Below are 18,613 nucleotides of genomic sequence, written 5' to 3'. Positions count from 1 at the left end.
CATATACCCATACATAGTACAAGTATGAAAGCAGAATCAAACTCAAACTACCTATATACAAGATAACTGTGCTATCTCAGGTCTAAAGATTATATGCACTGATATGATTTATGACAAAACATTGACAAGAGTAAACTCCATGTGCTTGTCATAAGTGTCACTGGTTCGGCCTACTTATCATTTATAAGTGCCTATCAAGTTTGTTATATGGCATGAGACTCACCATTCCATCTTATTTATATCTCATATAAATAACTTGGGAACAAACATGAATACAATCTTTCTGGATAAGTCATGTCCTTATTATGAAGTATCCTCGATTGTGAACCTATTTATGATACTTTGTGCTAGAAATATTGTCACTCATATTCTTAACAACTTAAGAATAATATTTCTAACAAAATATCAATGGACCTTTTCTATTACACATAAATATATTATGTAAACGGAAAAGTGGAAATGCCTTTTATTATTAAAAGATGTACAAGATACATACTAAATGATATGCACTAGGGCATACTACTAACAAGGGAGAGAGAGCAGCGGTAGAAATGGTGAATGTGGGACGCTAATAAAAATAGCGTCCCGCGTGCAGGAAGATTCCCTGCAGAGATTGGACATGCACCAGGCTTGGGTGGGAGGAGGCTGCAGCCAGGCTCGGGAGGAGGGGTGGATGAACACGGGAAGCTAATAAAAATAGCGTCCCGCGTGCAGGAAGATTCCCTGCACAGATTGGACTTGCGCCAGGCTTGGGTGGGAGGAGGCTGCAGCCAGGCTCGGGAGGAGGGTGGATGAACACAGGACGCTAATAAAAATAGCATCCCGCGTGCAGGAAGATTCCCTCCACATATTGGACTTGCGCCACGCCATGCCCAAAGATGCTAATTATACTAGCGTCCGGAGGTACAAGATGCTAATATAATTAGCATCCGGAGCAGATGGGACGTAATATTCCTCGCGTGCAGGAATTGCTGCAGTGGCTCATTCCGGACGCTATTCAAAATAGCGTCCGAGCTTCAGGTGCTATTATGAATAGCGTCCCTTGTTCAGACGCTATTTTGAACAGCGTCCCACGCGCTGACCACTGCAACCCGCCCCCTCTTCGTAATTTTTTTAACCATTCTGGTATTTTTCCTTTATGAGTTACCTTAGTACGGTCATTTGCCCCATATATTTAGCTAAGTGACAAATTGCATATCCATACTCGTACCATGATCCAAGACGTTCTGCGTTCCAAGTAACTATGGTTAGAGCTATTGTTTCACAGGGGAAAAAAATTATATAGAAAAATCAAGATAGTCATTATGCCCTTTGTTGAAATTCTTTTATTGGTCTTGTTCTCATCATTATTCATTAAGAAAAAAAATATAAAAATAATTGCCTCTTCAATAGCTATTACGGCATACTTTTGCTCTTTATCTTTATCTACTGTGTGCTCTTCAACATTCTCTTCGCTTGAGGACCAGAATCTGAATTTCTTGAATTTTGGGTGCTCTCTTCTCTATCTCTTTGATACGAGAATATGCTATTAATAAAATGGTTTAGAGCTGTTTTACTATTCACCAATGAAAAGAAGAAACGTGACAGCTGTAGCGTAGAATATGGGAAGAAGCAGAGCGCTCATGGTTCTTCTTTAGCCACTCTTCTGTAGCTACCTCTTGTATAAATAATGAAAGAATGTTTGTATGATGTATCTTGGATAATAGATCAATGAAGGTATGTCTCTCTCTCTCTCGATTCTATTGATTCTCTCTCTATTCTTTGTTCTTCCTATTACTGTGTTCCTGTGGTTGGCAAATCACGTAACAATGGTATCAGAGCTAATGGTCCTTGGTCATGAATTTCTTCTGCTATTTCTTGAATCTGGAACTGTTAGATCCTTGGGAATGGCTGTGCGGTAATTCCTCCTCTTTTCTTGAAACTAGAAGTTCTTCTAAATTTCCCTTTGTACTTGCTAATCTTTCTATTCCTTTTTCTCTTTTTCTCGGTCTTGCCTTATTTCTTTCTTTGTCATCTCTAAATCTGTTTTTCCCTTTCTATTCTATTCCTCTACCTTATTCTCTCTTTTCCTTATTTTCTTGGTTATCGAACAGAGCCAACAATACTTGGCTATGGCGGACGAGATCGGTTCACACGAATTGGAAAGAAAAGTTATAACTATTACGCAAGACTTTGAGTTACGGCAAGAAACTCTGAGGAAAGAAGCAGAGCAGCGTAATCAAGAAGCTTTAGATGAAATTAAACTTTACTTAAAAGGTTTAGCTTGCAAAATATGCAAATCGCTGGTGGGGAAAATGCAGATGAAGGTGCAACAACAACGAAAGAAGGAACTCCAAGAATTAATCATCCATGGGCATGGGAGCGTTTCTCTAAGCTAGACTGTCCTTGCTTTGATGGGGAGAGGCTGGAGGAATGGTTACTGCAACCGGAAGATCCATTAATGGATTTAAGGAATTTGAATCGAGAATCTACCTTGCAAGATTATTGGAACTCTTTTAATCAGTTATATTCAAATGTCAGAATTCAAAAAGATCACGCGTTGAATTTTTTTTTTCTTTCTGGGCTAGTTGATGAGTTCTGGTAGCATAATTACAACAATTAGTATGATTATAGGAGATTTGTGTTGACATAATTACAATAATTAGCATGATTATAGTGGATTTGTGTAACATAATTATAACAATTATTATTCTTGTCTAAATTAACTCATATTCTCATATATAAATAGATGTAATATCTCTGTAAATAAGACATAGACAAATACACAATCATTTCCTTCATTACTTATATTCTTTCTTCTAATATGGTATCAGAGCCGTAAAGCTTTTATTTCCAGTTTCTGGGGTCTCTCGTCTCTCTCTACAACCTGTTCTGGTTCATTCTTTCATTCTTGTTATTATACCATTTTTTTTTCTCCTCATCTTGTTATCAATGGAGAAATCTGATATTTCAAAACCTATTGCAACAGTTCTGACTGGTTCCAAATATAATCTTTGAGTTCAAGGAATGAAAAGTTTTTTGATAGGTCACAAGCTTTGGCGTATTGTTACTGGAGATATTACTACGCTGACAAGAGAGAACGATGAAACTGATGCAAAATTTGTTGACCGTCTTGAGGATTGGGATAGTAAAAATCATCAGATCATCACCTGGTTTTGCAATACCTCTGTCTCGTCCATCCACATCCAATTTGCTAATTATGACTCTGCAAAAGAAATCTTGGATTTTTTGGCTAATCGATATCAGACCACTGGACTTGCCCACTATTATCAGTTGTGGACTACTCTTCATAATTTGAAACAAGAAGCCGGTCAATCTGTGAATTATTTTCTTGCCCAGGTCCAACCCATTTGGAATTTAATATCTCAGGGCAAAATCAGTGAAGATCATCTTCATCTCATTTAAGTTCTAATGGCTCTTCGATCAGAATATGAGGCCGTTCGAGCATCCCTGCTACATCGAAATCCACTCCCATCATTGGATACTGCTATTCAAAAGAATATTTTTGAAGAGACTCGTCTCAATTTGGATAAAACTCCTCAATTTGAAACTGCTCTTGCAACTACTCGATCCTCACATCAGAAATCCGGCAATCAACTCTGTAAGCATTATAATCAAATTGGTCATGCTTTTGCATATTGTCCTACTATAGAATGCAGATATTGTCATGGTTACGGTCATATTCTTGAACATTGTCCCACACGCCCTCCAAGACCAAAAGGAGGGCATTCTAAATTCAAGAATGTCTCAAAGCCTGGATCTTCCTCTGTCACTGCTGTTGCTGCTACTGAGGGTTCTACTGCCATCACCATGAGTGATCTTGAGGCACTATTCAAATAGGTTATCTCTTCTAATTCTCCTTCTGCCATGTCTGCCACTCCGGGTAATTCTTATTGGCTTTTTGACTCTGCATGTTGTAATCATATGACCACTAATCTTAAATTCTTGTCTTCTGCAAAACCTGTATCTTCCTTACCACCAATCCATACTGCAAATGGTACTAAAATGAACATCACACATACTGGTCATGTGTTTACCTCAAATCTTCATCTCTCTGACACCTATTATATCCCTAATTTGGCACTCAATCTTATTTCTGTTGGTCAGTTGTGTGAAAAAGGACTAAATGTTATTTTTTCTCCCCATGGTGTCCAGGTACAGGATCCATAAACGGGACAGATTCTTCGGGAGGGTCGCAGAGTGGGTCCATTATTTGAGCTTGCATCTTTACATCTTCCTTAGAGATTTGTGTCTGTAGCTACAATCCCTAACTCCTCCATTCACCAATGGCATCTTCGTCTTGGTCATGCTTCTGCCAGTAAAATTCAACCTTTAATTTCTCTTGGATTATTAGGATCTACTAAGTTTGAGTTATTTAATTGTTTAAATTGTCAGCTTGCAAAACAACCTGCATTATCTTTTTCTCATAATAATACTACTTCAAACACTCCTTTTAGTTTAATTCATTCTGACATTTGGAGTCCTTCTCCTATTTCTTCAATAAATGGTTTTTGTTGTTTTGTGATATTTATTGATGATTATTCTCGGTTTACTTGGATATATTTTTTGAAACATCGATCTGAGTTATCACAAATTTACATCATATTTGCAAAAAATGATTAAAACTCAGTTCTCTTGTGACATTAAAATTCTCCGAACAAACAATGCCATGGAATATTGGGATTCTTCTTTACTTCAGTTTCTTAGTCAACAAGGCACCATTGTTCAATGTTCTTATCCTCACACCTCTCAACAGAATGGGTGAGCCGAACGCAAGCATCGCTCTATTCTTGATTCTGTACATACTCTTCTTCTTTCTGCCTCATGTCCAGAAAAATTTTGGGAAGAAGCAGCTCTTCATGCTGTTTATATTATTAACTGTCTTCCTACCTTGGCTCTTTATAATTTATCTCTTTTTGAAAAGTTGTTTGGACAACCTCCTGATTATTCCATCCTTAAACCTTTTGGATGTGTTTCTTTTGTTCTTTTACAACCTCATGAACATACCAAATTAGAACCCCATGCTCGTCTATGTTGTTTTCTTGGTTATGGCATTGAACACAAAGAGTATCGTTGTTGGGATCCTATTTCTAATAAGTTACGCATCTCTTGTCATGTTACCTTTTGGGACAATATTATGTTCTCTTCTCTTTCCAAATTTCATCACTCTGTCAATACTGACTCTCTATTTTTCACTGACTCATCCATAGAGCTGTTTCTAAGTCCTGATCCAGGTGATTGTGATGTGCTCAATATTAGCCCAACTACACCTGCCCTGTTGAATCTGCACCAGTTGTTGATCCAGTACCTGCGCTTGCATCTCCTCCTAGCACTACTCTTCGTCGTTCTACCCGTGTAAGAGAAACGCCTTATTATCTTTTTTATTTTCACTGTTACTCTACTATTGCAACCCTTCATGAGCCTCGTTCTTATCGTGAGGCAAGTACTGACCCTCTTTGGCAGCAAGCTATGACTGACGAACTTCAGGCTTTAGAGAAAACTCATACTTAGGATTTAGTTGATCTTCCACCAAATAATACCCCTATTGGTTGCAAATGGATTTACAAAATCAAAACCCATTCTGATGGAACTATTGAACGCTACAAAGCTCGCTTAGTAGCCAAAGAGTACACTCAAGAGTATGGTATTGACTATGAAGAAACTTGTGCTTCAGCGGCCCGATTAACATCTATTCGCAGTCTCTTAGTTATTGTTGCAGTTCGTAAATGGAAACTTTTCCAGATGGATGTCAAAAATGCTTTTCTTCATGGTGATTTAACAGAAGAGGTTTATATGCATCCTCCTCCTGGTTATCATTCTCCTCATAAGGTTTGCAAACTTCGGCGAGCCTTATATGGATTAAAACAAGCTCCCAGGGCCTGGTTTGCTAAATTTAGATTCACTCTTGCTCAACTTGGTTTTCTCTCTAGTCCACATGATTCTGCATTATTCACTCGCTGAACTGACAGTAGTATTGTTCTTCTGTTGCTTTATGTTGATTATATGATAATAACAGGAGATGATTCATCTGGTATTTCAGAGTTATAACATTATCTCAATCAACATTTTGAAATGAAAGACCTGGGTTCTCTCAGCTATTTCTTGGGTCTTGAAGTTTCTCAAAATTCTGATGGCTATTATCTATCTCAAGCCAAGTATGCATCCGACTTACTTTCTAGAGCAGGCATCACTGATAGCAAAACAGTATCAATCCCATTGGAGCTCAATTGCAAACTTACACCTCTTGATGGCACTCCTCTTGATGATCCTACTTTACATCGACAGCTTGTCGGGAGTCTTATTTATCTCACAGTTATTTGACCTGATATTTCATATGCTGTTCATCTGGTTAGCCAGTTTATGTCTACTCCTCGCTCAACTCATTTCTCTGCAGTACTTCGAATCCTTCGTTTATCAAATGCACTCTTTTTCATGGTTTGCACCTTTCCGCTACCTCCTTCCTAGTATTATCTGGCTACTCTGATGCTGATTGGGCTGGTGATATGACAGATCGTCGCACTACAACTGGTTATTGTTTCTTCTTGGGTAATTGTCTCATCTCTTGGCGTAGCAAAAAGAAACTGTTGTTACACGTTCTAGCACAAAATCTGAATATTGTGCTCTTGCTGATGCTACATCTGAATTACTTTGGTTACAGTGGTTATTAACTGATTTGGGTGTCACTCATTCTTCTGCCACAATGCTTCATTGCGATAATAGAAGTGCCATACAGATTTCTCATAATGATGTATTTTATGAGCGTATCAAACACATCGAAATTGATTGTTATTTTGTACGTTATCATGTTGCTCATGGCACCATATGTTTGATTCTTATCTCCTCTGTCAGCCAAATCGCTGATATATTCACCAAAAGGCATCCTTTCGCTCGCTTTCAGGATCTCTTAAGCAAACTCAAGTTGGCACTTGTGCTACCACCTTGAGTTTGAGGGGGGGGGGGTGTTGGCATAATTACAGCAATTAGCATGATTATAGGAGATTTGTGTAGCATAATTACAGCAATTATTATTCTTGTCTAAATTAGCTCATATTCTCATGTATAAATAGATGTAATATCTCTGTAAATAAGACACAGACAAATACACTATCCTTTCCTTCATTACTTGTATTCTTTCTTCTAACAAGTTGCAATTGACAATGAGAATGTTTAAGCCAAAAACACTTGCAGATGCTTACACTCTGGCTAAGTTACAGGAGCTAACTGTAGCAACAATTCAAAATAAGCCAAGCCCAAACCATCTACTAAACCCACAACCTTTGTTAAGGCTGAAACTGAAGTTTTGAAGTTTGAGGAAGTTGGGAAAATTAGCAACCTTTCACTAGATTCTACTGACGAGAAAATCTGGTAAGATCAGTTTGACCACCCCTTATAGTCTACTTCAATTGCCCTCTATGGTGGCTGTCTAGTTCCATGCTATCTTGATGAACCTACTGGGTGTGAATTGGAAATTTGTGAGTCCAAAAAGAAACTACAAGATGCAAAGTCTAAGGAAGTTAATTAGGTTCTTATTGAGAACAACCAGAAAACAATTTTGGCAAATGAAGTTCATCAAGAAGATGTGTATGTTCCTAAGAAGAAGTTCCACTCATTTAAAAGGATTTCAAGTTCTATGGGGTATGATGAAGAGGATATATGTCTAGTCTCTTTATCTGCAATAGACGCATTCAAAATGTACAAAAGATACTCACAGATAAAGGGTTGGAAATATGCAGGAGTTGATATTACTGAATTTGATTTGAAAGATTACAAGGAAGCTAGTGTTGGTAAATAAGTTCTTTCACTTTTGAAGCTATTCTTGGAAAGGATTAGATGTAAGATGAAACAATGTTAAACTAAAACTAAATTGGATATTTGAGAACAATTAAATGCAAGATGAAGCAAGGTGCTTCAAGTCCTGCAGATGCTTCTTTGGAGTTTCCTGGGAGCACACCAATGAGTTGAGAGCTTGGTTTCTTGCATTCCTCAAGGAAAAGGAATTTGAAAGGGGGGCTATTGATACGAGAATATGCTATTAATGAAATAGCTTAGAACTGTTTTACTATTCACCAATAAATATAAGAAACGTGGCAACTGTAGCTTAAAATATGTGAAGAAGCAGAGTATTCGTTGTTTTTCTTTAGCTGCTCTTCTATAGCTACTAGTTGTATAAATAATGAAAGAATATTTGTATGATATATATTGGATAATAGATCAATGAAGAAGCGTCTCTTTCTCTAAATTCTATTAATTCTCTCTCTGTTCTGGGGTTGGAAAATCAAGTAAACCTCTTCTTTAATTAGAAAAAAAAGAAAAAAATGTTAAAAATTTATTTTTTGTAAATAAAATATTTTTTATTTTAATTATTAAAAAATAAAAATGTAACTTATTTTGAAAAAAAAAGCTTAAATTACTAAAAATGTTTCATTTATTTGGCCAATTTAATTGCTTGAAATATTAATAACAAAATCAATACCACTACCAAAAATTTCAAATCACAACACTTTCAAAAATAAATCTCTCATGAAAAAAGACATATTGAATTAAAAAAAAAAACATTTATACTTAAAAAGCACATATTAAGAGATTTAGAGATCCATATTTAAAAAAAAAAAAGAAAAAATAGTTGAAAAAAAAAAGTAAGAGACACTGATGAAAGAAAAAAAAAAATAAAACGGAAATAAGAGAGAAAATAAAAAGAGACAGCTAGGATTTTTCTAAAAAAATTAATTTAATCCAAATTATGATTATCCGAACAGCTTTAAAATGCAAGTGAAAATATCCTTGTGGAATGAAAGGGCCGAAATCTAAAGAGTAACGCATTACTCTGCTAGTTGAGAGCTTTATAATCTAGGTTAATCATAATAATATTCATGCAGGGTTGAGATACAAACGTTTACTATGGCTAACGAATCTCAGGATGATAAATTATTATATAAAAGTACATTTATTCTATTGAATATCTCTGTTTGATCACAGAATTATTCAAGGTTGCAAGAGTTAGTTGATAAATTTTTTCAAGAGGCATGTTGTACACGTTTTAATAATTGATTTTTGAAATTTCATTGATTTTCAAATGACGAGGAGCACAAATAGAGTAAAATAAAGTTTTTTTTATAGTTTTAAATTTTATTTTTGTTATTTTGAATTTTTCCATTTTAGAAGTTTTAAGGGAAATTTCTATTTAAAGGGTTAAAAGTTCAAATTTCTAAAAATTATAACTTTTTTTTAAAAAACCTTATAAAATATGAATTCTCCTGATCATAAATTTATATTTTTATTTTAAAATGTTTAAAAATTTTCATTATTTTATAAAATGCTCTCCAAGTGTTCTCTATTTTTAGTTTGGAAACCATTTAATGCTTCTGTTAACTTTTAATTAATTAATTAATTTAGTTAAAGGAGGAAGAATAGTTATAGATATAAACTAAAATATTAATTATTTTATAATTTTGAGAATTAAATAATTATATTATTCGTATTAGAGAGATTAAATAGTAGAGTTAGGAAAAAATTTTGCTCACTAAATATTTTTTGAACTAAATGTTAGCATAATTACAATAATTAGCATGATTATAAGGAATTTGTATAGTATAATTACAATAATTATTATTTTTGTCTAAATTAGCTCTGATATCATATTAGAAGAAAGAATACAAGTAATGAAAGAAAGGATTGTGCATTTGTCTTATCATAATTACGGCAATTAGCATGATTATAGAAGATTTATATAGTATAATTACAGCAATTAGTATGATTACACGAGATTTGTGTAGCATAATTATAATAATTATTATTCTTGTCTAAATTAGCTCATATTTTCATGTATAAATAGATGTAATATCTATGTAAATAAGACACAGACAAATACATAATCCTTTACTTCGTTACTTTATATTCTTTCTTCTAATATTAAACAATAGAGAGACTATGAAAAGTGTTCAATTTAGTTTATGAAACGTAGGTTATAAGTAAATTTGATTGATTTATAAATTTTATTTTTTTTAAAATTAATATAAATACATTTTAAACGGTATATTTTTTTAAAGTGTATAAATTAAATAATTAATTTTGTTAAAAGAAAGGAAAAAAAAATTTTTTCGCAAGGAAAATACAAGCACCCAAATAAGATCTGCACAGTTGGCGCCAAATGCCATAACAGAATAAACGAATTCAAAATTCAATCCTTATCCACCTCTCTTTTCTTATCTCTCTTCCTTTCCTTCTCCATCAAATCGCCACTTATTAGAACTTCAAAACCCATTTTTCACTTTCAAGAAATCCTCACTTTCACTAAACCCACCAGGGAATCCATTCAAGATCAGAATGAGTGAAGAAACTATGAGTAAACAAAAAGAATGCGAAGATGCCATTAAAGATTTGTTGCGCAAAGTAATGGTAGCCCTCATCTTCCAGGGAAATTTGGCGTTTGATAAGGATAATGAAGATTATGCACAGATGGCATTTGAAGAATTGATCGAGATGACCAATGAGAGACCTGATTTGTTGTTGCCCCATGTTAATGAGATTTTTCAATGTATTTATCAAGTCTTGGACAAACCTGAATTTGAAGAGAAAACAAGGTTTCTTGCTGAGGAACTTATGGAGCTACTTTTATTGCATTACAGACATGCGGGGCAAGTGGTTATCCAAACTGGGAAGTTTCTTGGTAGAATATTTTCTATGCTTACGGCCGTTGATGATGACCCTGAGAAATATGCTCAGGGAGTAAAAAGATTGGCTCGATATGCACCTGTTATGGGTGGCCAATATATTCTGGAGAAATTTAGTATGATGTTTGAATGGCACTACTTTTCTCAGGAATGGCAATGCCGCCATGCTGCTGTTATATCCCACTCCATTATTGCAAATAATTGCCGGGTCTAGTCTAACTTCTCTTCCATTTTCTTTTTTATAATTCAAAATCATAATCTTTAAGTAACAACTCTGCAGCTTCTGCCTTGTTTTCCCAATCTTGTAATTTTATCTCTTATTGTTATATACTAGTCCAAAATATTGAGATATATTCTTGTTTTTACAATTCTGTAATTTTGTAGATATGCTACTTCTTGTTGCTTTTAGAGTGAGCTACTATTATTTGATTTCTTGATTTGTTGGCCTCAAACAGAAAATTATGTCTCTGTTCATTCATTGAAATATTGCCTTCCTGGACCATATACAGAAACAGAAATCATTTTCTCTTTCTTTAATGTTACAGGAATCAATAGATAAGTTTGATATCTTGGTAGAGCAACCTATAAAAGCTGTTGACGATACCCATTTTCGAGTGCGTTGGGCAGCTATAGGTGCAATTGAGGAGTTTTCCTGTTATTTGAACCCTGAATTTCAGCTCCAGTATTATCAAAAAGTGCTGCCTGCTTTGATAAAAGCTTTGAATTTTTCCTCGCATCCCTGCATTCAGGTACATGGTTTGCCACTCCCTTCACATGTAGCTTGAATAGGCAAGGAGTACTATGAATTCAGAATACCTTTTTGGCTTTTTCAATGTTCATTTGATGCTATACATCATTATGACCTTCCAAAAACCATTCCTAAATTTTTGGACCAAAAAGCCTATTAAAAGTTTTTGATAGATTTTGTTATTCTATACTGGCTGAGGTATTTAGTGTGTGTTGGGGTAATTTCCTTGTGTCAAAATTATAGTCAAGTTCAGGTATACCTGTCAGAAAAATATTGGTCACAGTAAATTAGAAATGGCAGGTGCAATCTTGTACGCTGCCTAATATTTTTGTTTAGTAGCCATCCTGCTTAGTAGCATAGAAGGCTTAACTGAAGTGACTTGATTTGATTAATGTGTTGCCTATGTTCTATTTTATGTGTGCGTGTGATGCATAATGCATATGCAGCTATCTTTTTGGTATGAAACACGTTCATGTTGTTATTTTGCGTATGGCTTTGTAGGTTCAAGCTGCTAGCTCGCTGTTTTACTTTATTCAGCATTGCACTTCAGATCTATTGAAACCTTACACGGATGAAATTATCCATAAACTGCTTAGCTGTCTGCAGGTATAATGCCTTCAACTTTACTGATCCTAATTTTTTTTTTTTTTTTTGTGTTAAGCTCATACCCCCAAAGTTCATATGCAACTGTACCTCATTTCTCATTTGCATAACTAATGTACACACTGCTCAATTAAGAGAGGGAAGCAACTACTGAAAGAGGAGGCTTTAACAGCAATAGCATCACTTGCTTCATCATCAGAGGTACTATTTAAGACTTGCTTTGGTTTCCTATTCTAAGTTTCACTCTCTTTTTTTTTTTTTTTAAATATTTATCCTTTTGTTTTTGCAGGATTGTTTTCAACCGCATTACAAAACTGTTATGCCTTATGTGAAAGTTGCAATGATGAAAGCATCTGCTGAATCTGACCACATCCTTCTTCTTAAATCTATAGAGTGCATGACTATGGTTGGAGTGGCAGCTGGAAAGGAGAAGTTCTGTGATGATATTCAAATGGTAATGATAGAAATAACACTTTTAGATACAACTTCCTAATGAGAAGTTAGGGATAAAGTCAAGGTTCCCAAATTCTCTAGTTATTTAGTTGATATTCTTTTCTGACATACTTGACAGAAGTTCTTTACCTCCATACATGTGTGATTTGTTTAACTAGTCTGCACGCAAAATTCATGTTGGTAGGATAATGCCTTATCCCAACTTTCTTCAATGAATTGTAAGAATTTTGCTCTGTTTCTAAATTAATCATTAGTCTTTTTTTGGGCTTTCGTCTCATTTCCTTGGTCTATGTTCTATGCCCTACATTTTCTTTAATTCATTGTGCTTAAAAATTTAAGTTGAAGACTCCAATCCTATGTTCTTTCGCTCCCATAAAATTTCACTTGGATTGGTGGAAAATAAGCAAGTTAAGAAAATAAGAGTGGAAAATAAAAGAATTTTCCACCCCTCACTTGTTTGGAAAGAAAGAAAATAAGGGGAAAATGAAAATAACCTAGGAAAATATTATGTGAGACCCATGATTAAGTTTATTTCCAAAGTGGAGAGAAAGTGTATGGAAAATGAAGGAAATTGCATTTCTATTCTTATAATCCTTTATTTTAATTGCAAATAAAAAGGACAAAATAGATATTTTACAATTCAAAAGCTACTTTTCTCTCTTATTTTCCTTCCTAATATCCAAACAAGGGAAGGAAAATAATTTTTCATTCACTTATATTTTCCCTCCTTATTTTCCCTTCTAAAAGGTTTCCCAAACATAGTGCTAGTTCACTGGGTATTGTAGTGTAGATGTAGTTGGATTCACGATAAAGGTCCTGAAGCCTCCATAATAAAGATGTACTGTCTTCATTTTTGTTTTAGAATAGCCATTTATGTTATCATTGGGATATGAACCTTATTAACTGTTCTCTTTCTTATGGAAGGTTGTGCAATTGCTTATCTCCTTGCAAGAATCTAAACTAGAGATTGAAGATCCAATGAGAAATCAAGTGTTACTAGTATGTTAATAGTATTAGTTAAATTTCTTTTAAAAACTGAATTTTCATTCTTCATCTTACCCTTATTTTTCCGTAAACATTGTAATTATGTTATAGGCATGGGGTAGACTCTGTAAATGCTTGGGCCCAGACTTTCAACCTTACCTGGGTGTTGTTATTCCTCATGTGCTTCAGTCTGCTAAACTTGGGTCACATGTCACTTCACTCAAACATTCTGAAAGTGAAAACTCATTTCAAAGGTTGGTCTACCATTAATAAACTTTGTAATACTTTTCTCTCTTGCTGATTAAATGCTTCAGATTATTTATATAAACAATTGTAGAGTAAAAATTAAGCCTTATCAAGTAGCTTTGAAATCAAATGAAAACCCTAAAATTTCCTACTTTCTAATTATCTATAAGGTGTCATTTTTTTTTCTTCTTCAATGATTTTAGTGCAATTAAAGCTAATATCCATCAGAAAAGGATAATTCAAAAGTTTCCATGCCATGCCTATAATCAAGTTTGAGTATCTCATCTTGTCCAAAAAAAAAAAAAAAAAAGTTTGAACATCTTAAATAAGCAAACAATGAACTATACCTCTGTGTTATTTTTATGGGACAGTTAAAAGAAATTTTCCATGTAATTCTATAGAAAATTATTAGTGTTTGCAAAAACCTAACATCTATATATCACTTTCAAATCCACAGTTTGTTTATGATTTTCAAACTCTTCAAAGTTTCTTTTAATAGATAGCTGGAGGAGTTTTAAATTGATGGACATTTTCCATGTTTCCTTCACCTAATGTAACATATCATACCTAATATAGTACCACAGTTTCATGAAAGCAAAAAATTCCCACATAAAATATTGCTGCTTTAACTAAATTTTTTGCTTTCAAATGAGGTATATATCTAGTGCAGTATTATGCCCTTGAGTCTTGGAGATGAAAGCACTGAAAGAAAACAACTGGTCCTTGAGGAGATTGCCAAAGCTTGTAAAGTGCTATGTCTTTGTGCTACTGAGTTGAAAGAAGGCTTTGATTTATGGATTGATGAGGTTTGCTTATGACATTATCTTGTTTCACAAATGTATTTATGGGTCTCACTGAACAAATGTGAAAGTGATTGACAATTCTATGTAGGTTGCTCACACATTGGTCCCGCTTTTAAATTTTGATCTCTATGAAGAAGTTAGAGAGGTTTCCATCTTAGGTATTCTCATGCTTTATAGTTTGTTATCATTGTTTCTTGTATTCCTATCCAGGCTTTCCCTAATCATCCCAAATGTAAGCCTTTGTTTATAATCAGCCTTGCCAGAATTATTGAAATCTTTTAAAGCAGCAATGGAAAAAGGGTATGTTGAAAGATATCAGGAATTGCCTTTCGAGGAGTTGTGTTCTTTCATTGTAACAGCTTTAGTGGAAGCTCTTCATAAGGTAAGCGTATGGAATATTGAATAATCCAGTATGGTTAATAATCATTGAATATCAGTAGTCCTTTTATAAATATTATTTCTTTTTGTAGCTCAGGTTTATTGTCTGCATAAAGAGCAATTTTTAATTGCTTTTGGTTTGTAGGAGCCATTAATGGAAATTCAAATAATAACTTTAGAGGCAATAGAAGAGTGCATGGAGGTCTGTATCATCTATATTATAATGAATCCTAATTTCATGTATTATTTTGTACATTCTTGGCCATAAGATTATGAAGCCTGTTTTAGATCCTTTTTTTTGCACATTTTTCCTTGTAAGTTTTGTATGTTTATGTGTCAAAGAAAGCAGTAAAGTTATTTTTTATGTGATCTACTCACTCAGATTGAATTTTAGACTTTATTTCTTGGTGTTGGATATGTGATATCAAATTTAGTTATTCAAAAATCCTGGCCCTAAATGAAAAGAAACTAATCAATTCCAATGTCTGGCTCTGCTGATGCTCTCCCTTGACAGATTAAATAAGCAAGTCCATCTAAATTGAAAAAAATATAGGGATTTCTTGAATAAATAAGCAAGTCCATAATGATTATTTTTTATGCATATGTTTAAAAATATAAGAAAATTATAGTAAAACATGAACTTAGTAACACTTGAAAATTAAGTTAATAAGTAAAAGAGAAAAAAAAAAATCTAATTTAAAAACATGGTTTATTTTTTATGCATATGTAGGGATCCAATGAGCCTTGATTTACTACAATTAAGAAAATTTTAGGTGGATCAAGTAATTCTTAATTTAAAAAAAGAATCACTTTTTGTAATTGTGTTATTATTACTGAACTGTTAACTAGGTGACATGTATAAAGTGTTATCTGATGGGTAATTGCCGTTTTCTGTTGATTGTAAAGTTTGCTAAAGCCTTAGCCTTCTTTCCAACGCCATATTACTTGTCTTATGAAGAAACAATCCCTAATATGAAAGACAGCAATTTTTTCTTTCTTTCAGATATCTGGACCTACGCTCAACACAGAACAGATCAAGCGTTTCTTGCATATAACAATGAAGATTCTTATAACCAGTTCTAACCTTTCAAGAAACAGAGTGGAAAATAAGGAACTGGAAATTTTTCATAACAAGGTCTATATTTTGTAATACTCATTCAATATTTGGCTTTGTTACTGTACCCTAATTATTTACACTGAGGACATTGAACTTTGCTTCTTTCTTAATACAGGCTAGTGATTGCTTTATCACTTTCACTAAAGCATATAAGGATTCCTTGTCACAATTCTTTGATCAGCTCTTATCATCCATGGCATATATGTGGGTAAGTTTCTTCCTTTCTCTTCCCTTTGTATTATTGCCAATGCATTGGCTCACAATATCTGCAGGCTTTGGATTTGATTGAATTATAGGATCCACGCACAGATGCTGGTTTTGATTGACTGAGATGGTTGAATGATATACAAAATATGTTCTTTGGTTGCAGGAGAATGACAAAAGTTTAGAAGAGAGAAGAACTGCATTGCGTATTTTCAGTGATGTTGCTCAGAAATGCCAAGAAGAAGCATTGAAGTGAGCACACTCCATTATTTTGAATAATCATGATACTTTGTATTCACTTTAACACATTGTGATAAAACAGTTATTGTAAGGGTAGACTTCAATTCCTATTTGATGCCTGCTATGAGAGGAAACCAGAAGTTTTACAGGTGTCTTTCTAACTTATTCTATTGTTTACCAAAGGTGATTCTACAGCTCATAAATGGTGCAACGCTGATTCTAAACAATCATTATTGCAGATAGTTGCACAGGGTATTGGTGTTAGTGCAGAGTTCGGTGGATCAATTTTCAAATCTCACATGAAAGGTAGCATGTCTACACTGATTTTGTCACATTATCTCCTGTGCATACTATTTATACATTAAATTCAAAATATCTTTTGGCAGAGGCTCTTGGTGGCCTAAATTCTATCATGCTGCGTCCAGAGACACTACGTCCAGATTACTTAGCAGCCCATGATGCGGCTGTTTCAGCTCTTGGAAAAATATTCCTTTGCCATCATGAGGAACTAAATGAAGTCAAGGTGCATATACTTCTTCCATTTTATATTTATGATGAGGTCCTCTTGAATTTTTCCTGGAAGTCATGCAAATTCCATTCATTAGTACCATCCTGAAAGAGCATACAAAAGACTAATTAGGTGGATTGCAAATTGGCAATCCGCTGACTCCCCAAACTGACACCACACCAGTTTGGGTGATACAATTAGTTCAATGGAGCAGAGGTTCCTTGATAACAAGTCCAACAGGGCCAGTTCAACCAGGCTTTGTGTTACAACTAAAGACCATTGGTGGAATTTACCAATTTATTTTATCTTATCCATAGAATTTGTAAGATTGTAAAATACCTAGTAGTTTTTCCAGCAATTTTGTGATGTTACTTGTAATTTGTTGAACAGGTTTTTGGTATTTGGTTAAGTCATTTGCCAATATTCAATGATCTAGATCAGGCCAGAGTTGTCCATGATCAGCTTTGTTCAATGATTGAAAAGTAAGCTCTTTATTTTACCATGCATCACCTGTGTAACCAGTTGTCTAGTGATTTTCCTGCCTAGGCTTATATGTGTTGTGTATCGTTTCAGGTTCAGTGAATTAATTGTTCATAAAGATAGTACTCATCTATCCAAAATATTTGCAGTCTTTGCAGAGGTATCCAAAATATTTTATGTTTACTCTTAGTTTTACTTTGTTGTGCAATGTTTAAGCTTTTCCAATATTTGAAGTCTTCTGAAATTCAATCAATGGCTAGAAATGAATTCAGTATAGAAATTTTCATATCTTTTAAAAGAATAAAGAAACAGTTTTGTAGTTGGAATATAGTCATACTCCTTGACTTTGCTTTTTCCTATTTATAAACTTAAAGTAAAATTGTGACTAATCAATTAAAGAAAATGTACACATTATCAAATTCAAATCTCACATTTCAAATTCCTCCATCCAAATGCATTGCCAATTGAAATAGTGAATCTCTATTGATAGTTTATTCAGTTTATTCAAGGGAAAGGGGATGTCTGGGTCTGAACTTCTAAACCTTGACCTCCCATACTATAAAGCAAAAGCAATTTACATTTTCTTTTACTTTGCTGCATAGTAGCATAGGCTCTGCTCACCCCACTTACCTGTTTGTCTTAACTTTGGGAAACTTTGTTTTTATGTAGATATTACGGGCTGGTCAAAATTTGGCCTCAAAGGAAACTGTCAACCGAATAATTGAACAGTTAAAGCACTTACAGAGCAATTTACCACCCGACACATGGGCATCTATTATCTCCTCCTTGGTACCCTCTCGAGCAAAAGTTTTGCAACGTAAGTTGTCAACTTAGTCTGTTCTTTCCAGTCTTTATGACGTTGATCATCTTCTGAATCTTCTTGTCTGAACAATTAACCCATTGGATTTCTATAAAACACTGAATTCAGTGTACATCTTTTAGTTTAGGATTTTTTGTGAAGCAGGACACAAAATTGAGATTCTGCAGTTTGCTTCAGTTTCATTAGGATCTGTACATGGTCAGGGTTATACTATACAGGATACGTCCTATATAGAAAACAATAAACATACAGAAAAAGAAAAAAAAAAATGAAGATCGGCCATTTTTTACCTGTGGTGAAATTGTTTTCTTGGTCTTATTTTCATCTTTATTCGTTTTATAATTCATCAATGTAAATAG

General features: G+C 34.1%; 1 protein-coding gene across 1 annotated transcript; it reads left to right on the top strand.

The window, feature by feature from the left end:
- The first annotated feature begins 7,630 nt into the window (after positions 1-7,630).
- LOC110671044 (uncharacterized) lies at positions 7,631-18,543 on the top strand. The gene is made up of 21 exons (XM_058149488.1): positions 7,631-7,784; positions 10,163-10,878; positions 11,216-11,419; positions 11,920-12,024; positions 12,157-12,221; positions 12,301-12,475; positions 13,399-13,473; positions 13,570-13,712; positions 14,375-14,510; positions 14,596-14,665; positions 14,762-14,889; positions 15,031-15,087; positions 15,889-16,020; positions 16,118-16,210; positions 16,373-16,458; positions 16,529-16,595; positions 16,686-16,752; positions 16,833-16,969; positions 17,345-17,436; positions 17,528-17,594; positions 18,104-18,543. Exons 1-21 carry the CDS (start codon positions 7,631-7,633, stop codon positions 18,266-18,268), a joined length of 2,934 nt encoding a protein of 977 aa, XP_058005471.1. The 3' UTR covers positions 18,269-18,543.
- The last annotated feature ends 70 nt before the right edge of the window (positions 18,544-18,613 follow it).

This window comes from Hevea brasiliensis, chromosome 7 (genome assembly GCF_030052815.1).
Source record: "Hevea brasiliensis isolate MT/VB/25A 57/8 chromosome 7, ASM3005281v1, whole genome shotgun sequence".
Taxonomy (NCBI): Eukaryota; Viridiplantae; Streptophyta; class Magnoliopsida; order Malpighiales; family Euphorbiaceae; genus Hevea; species Hevea brasiliensis.
Note: the sequence above shows the minus strand (reverse complement) of the source record. Positions and strands in the feature narration are given on the sequence as shown.

Bases quoted from the DNA above. Each gene is read 5' to 3' on its own strand.
- LOC110671044 (XM_058149488.1), top strand. From the start codon at position 7,631: ATGGGGTATGATGAAGAGGATATATGTCTAGTCTCTTTATCTGCAATA. The intron at 10,879-11,215 runs GTCTAGTCTAAC...TTAATGTTACAG, and splicing joins TTATTGCAAATAATTGCCGG to GAATCAATAGATAAGTTTGA. The intron at 16,596-16,685 runs GTGTCTTTCTAA...TCATTATTGCAG, and splicing joins GGAAACCAGAAGTTTTACAG to ATAGTTGCACAGGGTATTGG.